This window comes from Bos taurus, chromosome 22 (assembly GCF_002263795.3).
Source record: "Bos taurus isolate L1 Dominette 01449 registration number 42190680 breed Hereford chromosome 22, ARS-UCD2.0, whole genome shotgun sequence".
NCBI classification, from domain to species: Eukaryota; Metazoa; Chordata; class Mammalia; order Artiodactyla; family Bovidae; genus Bos; species Bos taurus.
The window spans coordinates 52,713,749-52,729,707 of record NC_037349.1 but is presented as its reverse complement, the minus strand read 5'-3'; the positions used below and the strand labels follow the sequence as shown (position 1 = coordinate 52,729,707).

Genomic DNA, 15,959 nt, shown 5'->3' with positions numbered 1-15,959 from the left:
TCCATCTAGGATGCTGCAAATGGCATTATTTTGTTCTTTTTCATGGCTGAGTATAATCTGTCGTATATATGTGCCATATCATCTTTATCCATTCAACTGTTGATGTACATTTAGGTTGTTTCCATGTCTTGGCTATTGTGAATAGTGCTGCTGTGAACACAGGGGTGTGCATATCTTTTTATAGTTTCATCCATGTATATGCCCAGAAGTGGGACTACTGAATCATTATGGCAACCCTATTTTTAGGTTTTTGGGGACCCTCCGTATTGTTTTCCATAGAGGCTGCATCAAGTTATATTCCCACCAACAGTGTAGGAGGGTTCCCTTTTCTCCACATCCTCTCCAGCATTTGTGTATTTTTTTATATAATGGCCATTCTCACTGGTGTGAGGTGATACCTCACTGTAGTTTTGATTTGTGTTTTTCTACTAATTAAAAATGCTGACGTTCAGCATCTTTTCTTGTGCCTATTGGCCATCAGTATATCTTCTTTGGAGAAATGTCCATGTAGGTCTTCTGCACATTTTTTGATTGGGTTGTTTTCTCTGTTGAGTTATATGAGCTGTTTATGTATTTTGGAAATTAAGCCCTTGTCAGTCATATCATTTGCAAATATATTCTCCCAGTCAGTAGGCTGTCTTTCATTTTGTTTATGGTTTCCTTTGCTGTGCAAAAGCTTGTAAGTTTCCTTAGGTCCCATTTGTTTATTTTTGCTTTTATTTTTATCGCCTTGGGAGAATGATCAAAGAAAACATTGGTATGATTTAGCTCAGTGAGTTCTGCCTGTGTTCTCTTGTAGGAGTTTTATGGTGTTATGTCTTATATTCAGGTCTCTAAGCCATTTTACGTTTGTGTACAGTGTGAGGCTGTGTTTTAACTTCACTTGATTTACATCAGTTCAGTTGCTCAGTCGTGTCTGACTCTTCGTGACCCCATGGACTGCAGCATGCCAGGCCTCCCTGTCCATCACCAACTCCTGGAGTTTACTCAAATTCATGTCTATTGAGTAAGTAATGCCATCCAATCATCTCATCCTCTGCCGTCCCCTTCTTGTCCCACATTTAATCTTTCCCAGCATCAGCATCTTTTCAAATAAGTCAGTTCTTCACATCAGGTTGCCAAAGTATTGGAGTTTCAGCTTCAGCATCAGTCCTGCCAATGAATATTCAGGACTGATTTCCTTTAGGATGGACTGGTTGGATCTCCTTACTGTCCAAGGGACTCCCAAGAGTCTTCTCCAACACCACAGTTTGAAAGCATCAATTCCTTGGTGCTCAGCCTTCTTTATGATCCAACTCTCACATCCGTACATGACTACTGGAAAAACCATAGCTTTTACTAGGAGGACATTTGTCAGCAAAGTAATGTCTCTGCTTTTTAATATCCTGTCTAGGTTGGTCATAACTTTCTTCCAAGGAGCAAGCATCTTTTAATTTCATGGCCGCAGTAACCATCTGCAGTGGTTATTTATATTTATATTTATATTTGGAGCCCCCAAAAATAAAGTCCATCACTGTTTCCACTGTTTCTCCATCTATTTGCCACGAAGTGATGCTGCGAAAGTGCTGCACTCAGTATGCCAGCAAATTTGGAAAACTCAGCAGTGGCCACAGGACTGGAAAAGGTCAGTTTTTATTCCAGTCACTAAGAAAGGCAATGCCAAAGAATGCTTAAACTACTGCACAATTGCACTCATCTCACATGCTAGCAAAGTAATGCTCAAAATTCTCCAAGCCAGGCTTCAGCAATATGTGAACCGTGAACTTCCAGATGTTCAAGCTGGTTTTAGAAAAGGTAGAGGAGCCAGAGATCAAATTGCCAACATCTGCTGGATCATGGAGAAAGCAAGAGAGTTCCAGAAAAACATCTATTTCTGCTTTAATTTCTGCTCTATTGACTATGCCAAAGCCTTTGACTGTGTGGATCACAATAAACTGTGGAAAATTCTGAAAGAGATGGGAATACAGACCACTTGACCTTCCTCTTGAGAAATCTGTATTCGGGTCAGGAAGCAACACTTAGAATTGGACATGGAACAACAGGCTGGTTCCAAATAGGAAAAGGAGTTTGTCAAGGCTGTTTATTGTCACCCTGCTTATTTAACTTCTATGCAGAGTACATCATGAGAAACACTGGGCTGGAAGAAGCACAAGCTGGAATCAAGATTGGTGGGAGAAATATCAATAACCTCAGATACGCCGATGACACCACCCTTATGGCAGAAAGTGAAGAAGAACTAAAGAGCCTCTTGATGAAAGTGAAAGAGAAGAGTGAAAAGGCTGGCTTAAAGCTCAACATTCAGAAAACAAAGATCATGGCATCCAGTCCCACTTCATGGCAAATAGATGGAGAAACAGTGGAAACAGTGAAAGACTTTATTCTTTGGGGCTCCAAAATCACTGCAGATGGTGACTGCGGCCATGAAATAAAAAGACGCTTACTCCTTGGAAGAAAAGTTAAGACCAACCTAGATAGCATATTAAAAAGCAGAGACATTACTTTGCCAACAAAGGTCCGTCTAGTCAAGGCTATGGTTTTTCCAGTAGTCATGTATGGATGTGAGAGTTGGACTATAAAGAAAGCTGAGCCCCGAAGAGTTGATTCTTTTAAACTGTGGTGTTGGAGAAGACTCTTGAGAGTCCCTTGGACTCCAAGGAGATCCAACCAATCCATCCTAAAGGAAATCAGTCCTGAATATTCATTGGAAGGACTGATGTTGAAGCTGAAACTCCAACAGTTTAGCCACCTGATGCAAAGAGCTGACTCATTTGAAAAGACCCTGATGCTGGGAAAGATTGAAGGAGAGAGGAGAAGGGGATAACAGAGGATGAGATGGCTGGATTGCATCACCAACTCAAAGGACATGAGTTTGAGTAAACTCCAGGAGTTGGCGATGGACAGGGAGGCCTGGCGTGCTGTGGTCCATGGGGTCTCAAAGAGTTGGACATGACTGAGCGACTGAACTGAACTGAACTGATGGGAATGCAGACCTTTGGTAATAAAGTGGAGGTGACCAGTAAGCAGAAGCAGGGGAGGAGGAATAATATTACTCATGCCCCTGCCTGAGTTAAGTTTTACTCCCAGTTCCAGTCTCTCTTGACTCTCTACTCTAAGCTATAAAGGCTATGAAATTAGGGTACAAAGCCCCCCACAGACATGCTGATAACTATAATAGGAGTACAGGGAGCAGGGACCTGCTAGCTAAAACCATTCCTAGACTCATCAGTGAGTAGGTGTGGACTCACCTCCCCCTCTACAGCTTAATGAGAACCATGAATAGTTTCTTAGCCAAATGAGAAACTAGTTTTCTACAGAGTATGTCATATGCAACCCCACAACTGCAAGGAGAGAACAGCATCAGAACACAAAAGAATAAACATTTATTCACCTGACATCAGAAATCTCCATACTCCATAACTGCCTCAACACAACTTGGGGTAAGCCTGGATGTGGCCGCTGGAGCACTGAGAAGAGGGTTCCAAGACTGAGTTGCCCCAGGAAGATTTGTGTGGCAGAGGATGGGGACTCGGATCCACACTGGGCAGCAGGGGACCTGCCAACCCAGACAACTGAGTCAGAAGTGAACACAGTGAGGCCGCCTCAGTCTCCTAACAGTCACCACGCAGACTGGTTTGATAAAGTGTCAGGTCTAATGCTGATGCACCGCTGATGATGTCTCTTCTTTGTTAGATGATGCCCAGATGTAGATAAAGAATCATGAAGCATCACCTGGCAGGTTGCTGTCCATCCAGCTGGGATGGTTCACCCACTCCTTCCCAGCAGGCAGAGCACAGCCAAGGGGTAGGCATGGGTGATGCAGGTGCCTGGAACAGCAGGCTGGAAAGCTTCCAGGGTTCCTTCCTTGCTACCACTTTCTGTCCTGTGGATCTCCACAGGGTCAGTGGGTCCCAAATGGAATTGAGGAAACAGCACTGAGTAGGAGTGGGAGGTCAGAGGCAGAGCTAATTGAGACTCAGAAACAGTGGGGAGTGTGGACCAGGGTGATCACAGGGCCACCAGGAGGCCCAGGGGCAACACCAGAGACAGTGATAGGATCAAGAATCCAGCTGAGGCACAAGAGGACACCTTAATGATGTGATCAATGATCCAGTCCTTGTACATGCTAACTTCTGTATAAACTATAGGCAATTCACTGCGACCACAGGCAATGCCCCAACTCACAATCCCCACCTGGACCCAGGTGTCATTAAATTCACAGACCAGGGGACCCCCAGAATCTCCCTGGAGAAAAAAAAACAAGAATGGAAGGGGATCATTATAAAAAAGGCTGATTTCTAGCAAGGCACTAGGGACCTTGCTAGTGTCACCAAGGTCCTTCCCCAGGTACCCACCAGGCCCAGGTTTCCTTGAATGACATTTGAGAGCTAAATACTTTAACATCATCTGAGAAATACTACTACTTCTCAGGTGCTCAGGAACCCACAGGAGCTATAAGGCCAGTGAGCCCTGAACATCAGTCCTGCCAGGATATACTCAAATTCTCCTTCAGTGCCCCTAACCCTCCCCTGCCCCTCTCCAAGCCTCCCACCACCCAGCAACTAAAGGGGCATCCCCTGGCACTGTGAGGAGCTTCCAGAGCCCTTCTCGGGCTCTAAGGCCAGAGTTTATTCCACTGGTCAGTCCTGGGCCTTCCCAGCTGCGACATTCTCTCACTATCATTCCAGCATGGGGGCACCAGAGTCCTCACCTCTACACTGAAATCTCTCCCAGTCCCAGCTCCACAATTCAACTACATCCTCTTCCAGCGGCCCCTCTCTCCAAACACATCCAGACTTGCAAAACCCCAGCTCACACACACTCTGCACATCCTTCCTCAACCCTGTTCCGGTAGGCCCCTCACCAACCAGCTCATCATAAACTCAGAGTCCTCCTCAAGCTCTCCCTCACCCCATCCTCACATGTAGTTGGTGACTAGAAGTGATGACATGAACACAACCCCTTTCCCAACCCCCACCAGCCCAGGTCCCGCCTGCAGCTCAGCACCATTGCCCACACAACGAAGAACAAACTCCCGGCCTACAGGCCTGCCTGGACAGGACCAAGAAGCGCAGCACAGCCTGCAGGCCACACGTTCTGACTCCAGCCCCTACTCTGGCCATACTGGCCTCCTCATTGCTCCAGACTGGAAACCCATTCCCTAAACATGACCGGTGCGTCAGACCTTGAGCCTCGGACTCACTGCTCCCTCTCCCACAATGATGTTCTCCTCTTGCCAGGATCCAAACACTCATCCTCTGAGACCTGTCCCCTGTCCCCAGCTCAGGAAGGCTGCTCGGGGCAGAGGGGAGGCTGTGGGCCCAGGGCTCCTACAGGCACTCCCAGGGGGACCTGGGACTTCTGTCTCTGGAGGGCCCACATCTGTATAGTAAGATGTATAATGTCTAGGTGGCAGGTTTGTGAGCTGAGAGACTGAGCTAATGTGGGTGAATGCTCACACTGGCACAGGAAGTGACTACAGAAAGAAATCAGTTATAGGAACTACGTGATTATCATCATCACCCCCAACTTCACCACACCCTGGCAGCACCCCCAGGATGGGAGGGCTGCTCCCTATTGGAGGAACAGGCCAGGCCAGCTCATGGGTATCTTGAGGAGTTCTCCCCTGAATCTCCTTAAGTAAAGGCTGAAAGAGGAGGTGGGAAATAACCCAGGCCCAGCTGCTGAGGAATGAGGAAACTGCACAGCCACAATACAGAGGTGGCGAGGGACCCATCAACTCACCTTGCAGGGGCTTTTAAGATCTTCGTGATAGCCACATATCATCCCTTTTCGAACTAATGTACGACGATATCCTAAGTGTGCCTGCAATTTCTTGTTACATAATGTGTGGCGAAGAAGGATTTGGTCAGTCTCCTGAAGAATTTCTGGCAGCACTTTGACTACAGAAAGACAACTCAGAAATAAAACATTTGCTTGAGTGGAATAGAACGGGGCCCCTAGATCCCATTCTGGGTCTCTTTTGTTTGTTTGAGTTTTTTGGCTGCACTGTGCAGCATGCAGGATCTTAACTCCCTAACCACAGATCAAACCTGCACCCCCTGGAGTGGAAGCGTGGGGTCTTAACCACTGGACTGCAAGGAAGTCCCACACTCTGGGTCTTGATCAGTGCATTCACACTCCTATCTTCTAAGAGAAGGAAGGACAGTGGGTTTTGTCCCATTTGACACAGAAGGACCTGAGGCCAACTGCTGACACGGGGAGCAGACGAGGTAAGAAGCTAAGCCAAGTCAGGAGGAGGAACGGATCAGGACACAAAGAGACAAGGCTTCTTACAAGGCCTGATACAAAAGCAAGTGTCGCCACTCTGAGTATCAGCAATAGCAGTGACAGTGTCTGTACAGGGCAAGGTCACAGACTCCGGGACAGGCAGTGCCCACAGGTACCAACCCAGCCTCCTCCCAGGGCTGCTCTGGCTAGACCTACATCCCAGGACAAGAAGCTCCCTCCCTACCTGGCAGGTAATTCCAGAGCAGGACAGCTCTGACTGGCAGACAGCTCGTCATCCTGGAGCTGAAGTCCACCCTGGAGAGGACCCACCATACCCAGACCCCGGCCCCCAGGTCTAACGCAACAGGAGGAATCCCTACTGCACTGCAGTCACTCCCAGGCAGCCTCAGCTCCACCTGCTCCCTTGCCCATCTGTAGAGAACCAGCCTCCCTGTCCCTCCCTTCAGCCTACTGGCCAACCCCAGGGCTCCAGACATCCCCCCTCGGATCCTGCCTGCCAGTCTCACCGTCTTCCATCTGTCGGCCCCATCCAGTCACCCAGCACCGTGTCCCAGTTTCTGCTTCAAAATTCTTTTCAGGGAGACACACTGGCTGGATGAATGCAGAATAATTCACAGAGTGGGCCAGCAGAACAAGGGCAATGTCATTAATCAAAGTTCTAACATCATAAAAGCTATGGCAAACGATGTCTCGAACTGGAATGACCATCCCCGACTCGGGAAGTAACAGTGTGCTTCCCATCCGCACTGTATATTCCTCAAAGCTGTGGAAAGAGAACATGCCCCTCACAGAGATGGTGGAGGGGCTACACTCCCCCCCCACCCCTTCCAGGTTCTTCTCATCCTGATCCCATCTCCTACAACAGCCATCAGGGCTTTCCGGGTTGCTCAGCAGTAAAGAATCTGCCTGCCAAAGCAAGAGACATAAGAGACTCGGATTTGATCCCCAGGTCTGGAAGATCCCCTGGAGGAGAGCGTGGATACCCACTCTGGTATGCTTACCTGGAGAATCTATGGACAGATGAATCTGTTAGGCTATGGTCCATAGGGCCACACAGAGTCAGACACGACTGAAGTGACTTAGCACACATGGCAGCCATTGGCCTTTTTCTCCCTCTAAACCACATCCCCTAGCAGACCCCTAACCACTGGAGTCAGTGGTCTACAACTGAGGTCCCACAACCACTGGAGCAGAACCTGGGATCTTGGTAGAAATGCAGAGCTCATGTAGCACTCACAGTGAGCACCAACTAGGGACTGTGGCCTCTTTTTCAGATGAAGAGGAGGAAAGGGGCAGGAATGGCTCCACTTCATAACAGCCTGAGCAGCAGGCCAAGCCCAGAACAGAAAACACTCACCCAAATATGCAGTGAGCTGCAGTCAGTACCCACTGTGGGGCAATGAGGGAGCCTCCGCACACGTGTTCATTGTTGATCTGCAGGCTCACCTGCCAGGGCCACTTTCTGTCTGGGGCTGGCATTCCACCAATTATCCTCATTTTCCGATGGCCACATGTTCCTTGGCTCACTAAACGAGAGGCTGGCGGTGAAGCTGCTGCCTCCCTTCTAACACCTCCACCACCTTCCACCGCCGCCACCCCCACTAGCTCTGCATCTGCACCCCACCCCCTCACCACTGAGGTAGAGACAGGTTTCCTCTCAAACCCACCAGGACAGTCAGCCAGCCAGGCACGTACTGCCTCTAGTTCCCAGGCGGGCCTGTGAAGCCCCGCGTAGAAAGAAGCAGTACCTTGTGCAAACCACCCTCCAAAGGGAGGAGGGATCTGCAGGACATCTTCCGCTGGGGGCGTAGGCAGCCCTGGAGCTCTTGGAACCTCCTCAGATTTCAGGTGTCCTGGAGCTGAGGGGGCCTCTGCGTTTGCCCGGCTCATTGCAGAATCCTCCTTGGGTCTGGCACCCTCACCTGAGGGAGGCGAGGGACCAGTGAGAAGGCGCGGCCTGGAGTGCAGCCTGTCAGCACCGGCCTCTGCCCAGGGGACCATCCCCAGCTCCCACTTCCGTCCCCCAGCCCTAGTCCAGCCGTCAGCCCCAGCTGCCACCCATGCAGTGCAGCCTAGCCACCTCCAGTCCTTGCCGGCCCTGTCTCACAGAGCTGTGGCCAAAGGAACAAGAGCCAGACCAGAAGGCCTAGGGAGCTGCCTCCGCCGCCGCCGCGGGGAACTCCCAGAGACGCCATGGCCGCCTCGAGCCGCCTCCGCGCTCTGCGGCGCCCCCTCGTGGGGGCTACGCGCCTGCCCTCCCGTTGGAGGGAACGCAGAGCCAGGGCCTGCGGCTCCAACATCTTCACTTTATGCTTCTTCAGCCGTGTTTCTTCAATCCAGCCTGGTTGTGGTTTCAAGGCCCTTGAACTCGTAATTAAGTTCTCCACATTAAAGTAGAGATATCAGGAATTAGATGCCTCAGCGTGATCTAAACACTGGAGACTTAAAAAAAAAGAAAGAAAAAATGCGATCTGCCCAATAAAACATAAAAACAAAAAGAAGTATGATAAATAGAAAACCACAGGACAAAATGGCAGTTTCCAGCCCGAACATAATAGCATCTGCAATAAGCGTGAATGAGTTGAACATGCCAAACAACAACTTTCAAACTGGAGGAAGAGGCAAGGTTCAGAAGTAGACCACTGAAGGTACAAATTTACACAAAGATACAGACACCTGGAAAATAAAGAGAAAGCGGAATGCCACGACACGCTGGTGCAAAAGAAACCAAAAAAAGCTGGGATGATATTTTAACATTTGATTATCAAATGAGAGCATAAAGAGAAGACTGTGTAAAGGACAGAGGGAGGTAGATACATAAGATACATAAGAAAAAGCCTTTAAAAGGCGAAGCACAGGGACCAGTTATGGGAAACTGGAAAGTTATAGTTTCCTCGTGATTTCCCTTTTAAAGGATGGCCATTCACTAGGGTTTTGACTTTGTTTCAGAAATATGGGATTTTTAAAAATTGATTTTACTATTATTGATATGTGGCTCTTGAACAGAATGTGTATCACACGGATTCCCTGAGATTATTGATTTTCCATAGGCTCTTTAAAAAATTTACTTAACTGCACTGTGTTTAGTTCACCCCACTCCAGTGTTCTTGCCTGGAGAATCCCAGGGACGGGGGAGCCTGGTGGGCTGCCGTCCGTGGGGTCGCACAGAGCTGGACACGACTGAAGCGACTTGGCGGCAGCAGCAGTGTTCAGTTGTGGCACACGTGATCTTTTTAGCTGCAAAAGGTAGGATCTAGTTCCTGACCAGGGATCACACACCGGGCCCCCCTCCCGCCCCGCCCTCCCTCCCGTCACATTGGGAATGCAGAATCTTAAAATTTGACCACCAGGGAAGTCCCTCTGTAGGCTTTTACTCTGCAAGTTCCCTGAGCATTCAAAAAGAATAAGTGTTCTGTCGGCAGTTGTAAAATTCCTCATAGCACTGTTAGGTCTAGATGATGAATTGTGAGAGGCAACTCCTCTGTGTTTTTGCTTAATTTTACCTACATAACTTATCTCCTGGAAAATCCCGTGGACGGAGGAGCCTGGTGGGCTGCAGTCCATGGGGTCGCTAAGAATCGGACACGACTGAGCAACTTCACTTTCACTTTTCACTTTCATGTGTTGGAGAAGGAAATGGCAACCCACTCCAGTGTTCTTGCCTGGAGAATCCCAGGGACGGGGAAGCCTGGTGGGCTGCGGTCTATGGGGTCCCACAGAGTCAGACACGACTGAAGTGACTTAGCAGCAGCAGCAACTTATCACCTTCCTGAGAGGAGCATATAAGAAGCTCCAGTTTGCAATGCCTAACACATCACTATGAAGAAAGCTGAGCACCAAAGAATTGATGCTTTTGAACTGTGGTGTTGGAGAAGACTCTTGAGAGTCCCTTGGACTGCAAGGAGATCCAACCAGTGCATTCTAAAGGAGATCAGTTCTGGGTGTTCATTGGAAGGACTGATGCTGAAGCTGAAACTCCAATACTTTGGGCACCTCATGCAAAGAGTTGACTCATTGGAAAAGACCCTGATGCTGGGAGGGATTGGGGGCAGGAGGAGAAGGGGACGACAGAGGATGAGATGGCTGGATGGCATCACCAACTCAATGGACATGAGTTTGAGTAAACTCTGGGAGTTGGTGATGGACAGGGAGGCCTGGTGTGCTGTGATTCATGGGGTCGCAAAGAGTCGGACATGACTGAGCGACTGAACTGAACTGAACTGAACACATCATACTTCTAACCAAGTACACAGGCTCCTCATCTCCCACTTTCTAGAGAGTAATGGATGCCATGAAAACTCCCCCGGTTAAATGGGAAACTAGTTTCCTAATATGCTATGTGTAACACCACAAACTTCAGGAGAGCACAGCTTCAGAACATACAAGAGACTCTCCAAACATTTATTAGTTTCATACCTGAAATTTCCATTCTCCTAAATGCTGAGTGGTGAGTGCAGAGCCGCCACTGCAGCACTGGGAAGGTGGTTCCAAGACTGAGTTGACCCATGAGGGTTTATGCGGCAAAGCCTGCACACTCACAGAGTGATCTGCACTGGGAAGCAGAGGACCTTCTCCCAACCCAGACAACTGAGTCAGATATGGAAATGAAGAGGCCTCCTCCCTCCCTCCCAACAATCATCAGGTGGGCTGGTTTGATAAAGTGTCAGGTCTAACACTGCTTCACTGGTGACAATGGAAAAATGTTCTCCAAGACTCGTGCAGCATCCTGAAGCATCACCTGGCAGGTCACTGTCCATCCAGGTGGGATGGTTTCACCCACTCCTTCCTGGCAAGCAGAGCACGGCCTACAGATAGGCCTCCATGAGGCAGGTTACTGGAGCACCAGGCAGGTACAATTTCAGTCTCCACTTGCTGCCACTCTGTCCTGTGGATCTCCACAGGATCAGTGGACCCCAAATGGATTTGAGGACAGGGCATTGAGTAGGAGAGGCATCTCAGAGGCAGGGCTAATGTGAGACTCAGAAGCAGGAATGGCAGAGGCCAGGGTGATCACAGGGTTGCCAGGATACCCAGAGGCAGCAACAGACACAGTAGCAGAATAAGGAATCCAGAGTCCAGACCCGATGCTTGACTCATTCTTGCAGTGATCCAATCCTTGTAGAAACTAACATCTGTGTACACTGCAGGCACTTCTTTCAAACCACAGCGATCACCCCAGCTCACAATCCCCACCTGGATCCATGATGTCTGAAACTGACAGACCAGGGGACTCCCAGAATCTCCCTGGAGGAAAAAAAAAAAAAGAAACAAACAAAAGAATGGAGGAGATAATCATAACAGGTTGGCAACTATGAAAGGACTGGGGAGACAGGCACCAAGGACCTTCCCCAGGCCCAGGTTTCTGTGAATGACATTTGAGAGCTGAACACTTTACCATCATCTGAGAAATACTATTCTTTCCCAAGTTCTAGGAACGCACAGGAGCTATAAGGCCAGTAAGCCCTGGACATTGGTCCTGCAGGGATATACTCAAATTATCATCATGACCCCCACTTTACTGCACGCTGGCAGCACCCCCAGGATGGGAGGGCTGCTCCCTTATTGGAGGAACAGGCCAGGCCAGCTCACAGATGTCTTGAGGGGTTCTCTACTGAATCTCCTAAAGCAAAGTCTTTAGGAGAAAAATAAGGTGGGAGATAACCCAGGCCCTGCTACTAGGGAATGAAGAACCTCAATACAGAGGTGGCAAGGGACCCATCAACTCACCCTACAGGGACCTTCGCTCTTTATGTTCTGGGCACAGACCATTCCTTTTTGAACCCGATTCCCTGATTTATTTGATGTTTTCTCGACCATCACAGCACATTGCTTTAGGGGGATGATGAGTTGCTCAGCTTCCTGAAGTTTAGGTGACATTGAAGCTGGGTCTACAGAGACAATTCAGGAGTAAGAGAATCTGCATGAGTGGAACATGGCAGGGTCATTCAGATCGCATGGTGGGTCTTGATCAGGGCATTCACACTCATTCCCTCTTAGAGAAGGAAGGACAGTGGGTTTTGTCCCATTTGACACAGAAGGACCTGAGGCCAACTGCTGACACAGGGAGCAGACGAGGTAAGAAGCTAAGCCAAGTCAGAAGGAAGAATGGATCAGGACACAAAGAGACAAGTCTTCTTACAAGGCCTGATACAAAAGCAACTGTTGTCACTCTGAGTATCAGCAATAGCAGTGACAGTGTCTGTACAGGGCAGGGTCACAGACTCCGGGACAGGCAGTGCCCACGGGTACCAACCCAGCCTCCTCCCAGGGCTGCTCTGGCTAGACCCACATCCCAGGACAAGAAGCTCCCTCCCCACCTGGCAGGTAATTCCAGAGCAGGACAGCTCTGACTGGCAGACAGCTCATCATCCTGGAGCTGAAGTCCACCCTGAGAGGACCCACTGTACCCAGACCCCCGCCCCCAGGTCTAACGCAACAGGAGGAATCCCTACTGTACTGCAGTCACTCCCAGGCAGCCTCAGCTCCACCTGCTCCCTTGCCCACCTGTAGAGAACCAGCCTCCCTGTCCCTCCCTTCAGCCTACTGGCCAACCCCAGGGCTCCAGACTTCCCCCCTCGGATCCTGCCTGCCAGTCTCACCAAATTCTAAAGTGCGGCCCCATCCAGTTATCCAGCACTGTGTCCCAGGTCTCACTTCAAAATTCTTTCTAGGGAGACACACTGGCTGGATGTATGCAGAATAATTCACAGAGTGGGCCAGCTGAAGAAGAGCAATGTCATTAGGGGTAAGGTTCCAATCAAAATCCTTATGTGATTTGATGTGTTTAACTGGAACGACCACTGTAGTTTTGCAATGTGAATATAAATATGTGGTTCCCATCATCACCGTAAACTCTCGAAAGCTGTGGAAAGACAATATGCCCTCAGAGATGCTGGAGGGGCTACACTCCCCTCCACCCCTTCCAGGTTCTTCCCAGCCTGTTCCCATCTCCTACCAGTCATCAGCCTTTCCTCCCTCTAAACCACATCCCCTCCTCACCCGTAACCACTGGAGTCAGTGATTCTCCAAGTGAGGTCCCAGGACCATAGAGTAGCACCCAGGATCTTGGAAGAAATGTAAGACTCATGTTTCACTCACAGTGAACACAAATTAGGAGCTATGGCTTCATTATAAGGTAAAGAAAGGAAAGCTCAGGTACGCGCTCAGGTAGGGGGGATGTGAACGGCTCTGTTTCATATAACCCAAGCGACAGATCAAGCCCACCGCACCAGATACTTACTGTTCTACACAGTGAGCTGCCGTTAGCACCCACTGTGGGGCAATGAGGGAACCTCCGCATCTGTGGCGACCTCTTAACTGCAGGCTGACCTGCCAGGGCCACTTTCTTTCTGGGGCTGGCTTTCCACCAATTATCCCCAAAGTCCGATGGCCACAGGCTCCTTGGCTCAGTAAAGGGGACTAGAGTGAAGCTGCTGTCTCCATTCCACCTTTCCCATCACCTCCACTTCCCCCACCACCTCCAACACCACCTCCAACTCCACCTCCACCACCGGTGCCTCCCAAAGCAGAGCCAGGTTTCCTCTCAAATTATCCAGAAGGGTCCAACCCTGCAACCCACTCCACCCCTACTCCCCCACCCCTGGCCAGGACATGATCCCAGTTGGCCTCCAAGCAGAAGTACAGCCCTGTCCAGAGGCAGTACCTAGAGGAGGCAACCCTTCCAATACAGGGGTCTGGCTGGATCCCACAGTCTCTTTCGCTGTGGGTGTGGGTGGCACAGGAGCAACAGTGGGTACTGGGACCTGCAGGGATTTCAGTTGCCCTGAAGCTGATGATGCCTCTGGGGTTGCCAGGCTCATTGCATAATCTTCCTTGGGTCTGGCACCCTCACCTGGGAACATGAGGGTCCAATGAGAAAAGCAGCTGGCTGCAGCAAGGACCCTCATCACCGGCTTCTTCCCAAGAAACCGTCCCATCTCCAAACCCAAATTCCTAACCCCCACCCCCGAACCCCACATCCCAGTTCCCAGTACCTACCCGCACCCCCTGCGAGTAACCCCCACCCTCAGCACCAGGCAAACAGCCTAGCCCATCCAAGCCCAACCCCTGCCTGCCGTGGTCTCCCTGAGCTGTGGCCAAATGACCAGGAGCCGGACCAAGAGGCCCAGGGAGCCTCCGCCCCTGCGGGTGTCACTCAGAGAAGCCATGCCCACCTCTAACCGCCTCCGCGCTCTGCGGCGCCCCCTCGCGGCATCCCCGCACCTGGCCTCTGGTTGCCAGGAACACGGCTAGGGCCAAATCCCAAGGCTGCTCCTCCAACATCTTCACTTCCTTCTTCCTCAGCCATGAGCTTCAATCTATTCTGGTTGTGTTCTTAAGGCCCTTGACTTATGATTGATTTTCCATCTTAAAGGAGAGATATTCTGGGTTAGATACCTTAGCGTGATCTAAACACAGGAGCCCTTAAAAAAAAAAAAAAGAAAAGAAACAGACACACAGATGCAATCTGTCCAGTGAAACGTAGAAGAAAATCAAAAGAAACAAGGTAAATAGAAAGTGCGGAACAGATGGCAGTTTTGAGCCTGAATATAGCAGCATCTGCAATAAGGGTGAATGAGTTGAACATACCAGACAACATAACTTCCAAATTGGAGGAAAAGCCAAGCTCCAGAAATAGACTCTCTGAAGAGACAAACTTACACAAAGAGATACACACACGTGGGAAATAAAGGAATAGAAAGGGAAATGCCAGGTCACACTGGTGCAGAACCAACAAAAGCTGGTATAGCAATATGGTCATTAGATCATAGCGTTTAAAGCAAAAATGATACAAGGGACAAAGGGAGTTATGTACCGTAAGACCAAGACATAAAGGATAGGATACAATGACAGCCTTTAAAACGGAAAGCGAATGGGACCAATTTACGGGAAACAGGGACTTCTTAAACACTCCTCTTAGGAAGCTGACAATTTACATAGGCAAAATTAGCAAAAATATAGACTACTTGACTCTCATAACTTATCGTCTAGACCTAACAGCACTATGATGAATTTTACAGCTACTGAGAGAGAACACTCTTACTGAACACATAGGCAACTTTCAGAATCAAAGCCCTAAGGAAAATCAATAATCTCAAGGAACCAATGTGATACACATTCTCTTCATGAGCCACACATCAGTAACAGTAAAACCAACTTTAAAAAATACTCTATTTCTGAAAAAAAGCCAAAACTCTAGACAAAGGTGCACCTTTAAAAATTAGGAAATCATGAGGGAAATTTGACATTTTAGAGATCAATGCCAGTGAAAGCACTACCTATGAAGTTGTATATGATAAAGCCACAGTGGACTTCCAGATGTTCAAGCCGGATTTAGAAAAGGCAGAGGAACCAGAGATCAAATTGCCAACATCTGTTGGATCATAGAAAAAGCAAGAGAATTCCAGAAAAACATATACTTCTGCTTCACTGACTACACTAAAGCTTTTGGCTGTGTAGATCACAACAAACTGTGGAACATTCTTAAAGAGATGGGAATACCAGACCATCTTACCTGCTTCTTGAGAAATCTGTACGCAGGTCAAGAAGCAACCATTAGAACCGGACATGGAACAACAGACTGGTTCCATACTGGGAAAGGAGTACGTCAAGCCTGTATATTGTCACCCTGCTTACTTAACTTATATGCAGAAAACATCATGCAAAATGCCGGGCTGGATGAAGCACAAGCTAGAATCAAGATCGCCGGG

General features: G+C 49.0%; 2 protein-coding genes across 2 annotated transcripts; both read right to left on the bottom strand.

Moving 5' to 3' along the window:
• Positions 1–3,360: 3,360 nt before the first annotated feature.
• Positions 3,361–8,296, bottom strand: LOC517392 (serine protease 44-like). Its single transcript, XM_059880124.1, has 5 exons — positions 7,998–8,296; positions 7,607–7,775; positions 6,756–7,012; positions 5,743–5,900; positions 3,361–4,242 (listed from the first exon to the last, which is right to left on the bottom strand). The coding sequence occupies exons 1-5, from the start codon at positions 8,248–8,250 to the stop codon at positions 4,006–4,008; spliced, it is 1,074 nt and encodes a 357-aa protein (XP_059736107.1). The 5' UTR covers positions 8,251–8,296; the 3' UTR covers positions 3,361–4,005.
• Positions 8,297–10,192: 1,896 nt separating this feature from the next.
• LOC788394 (serine protease 44) lies at positions 10,193–14,532 on the bottom strand. Its single transcript, XM_059879958.1, has 6 exons — positions 14,424–14,532; positions 13,938–13,969; positions 13,490–13,668; positions 12,849–13,111; positions 11,977–12,137; positions 10,193–11,493 (listed from the first exon to the last, which is right to left on the bottom strand). The coding sequence occupies exons 1-6, from the start codon at positions 14,530–14,532 to the stop codon at positions 11,260–11,262; spliced, it is 978 nt and encodes a 325-aa protein (XP_059735941.1). The 3' UTR covers positions 10,193–11,259.
• Between the last annotated feature and the right edge of the window lie 1,427 nt (positions 14,533–15,959).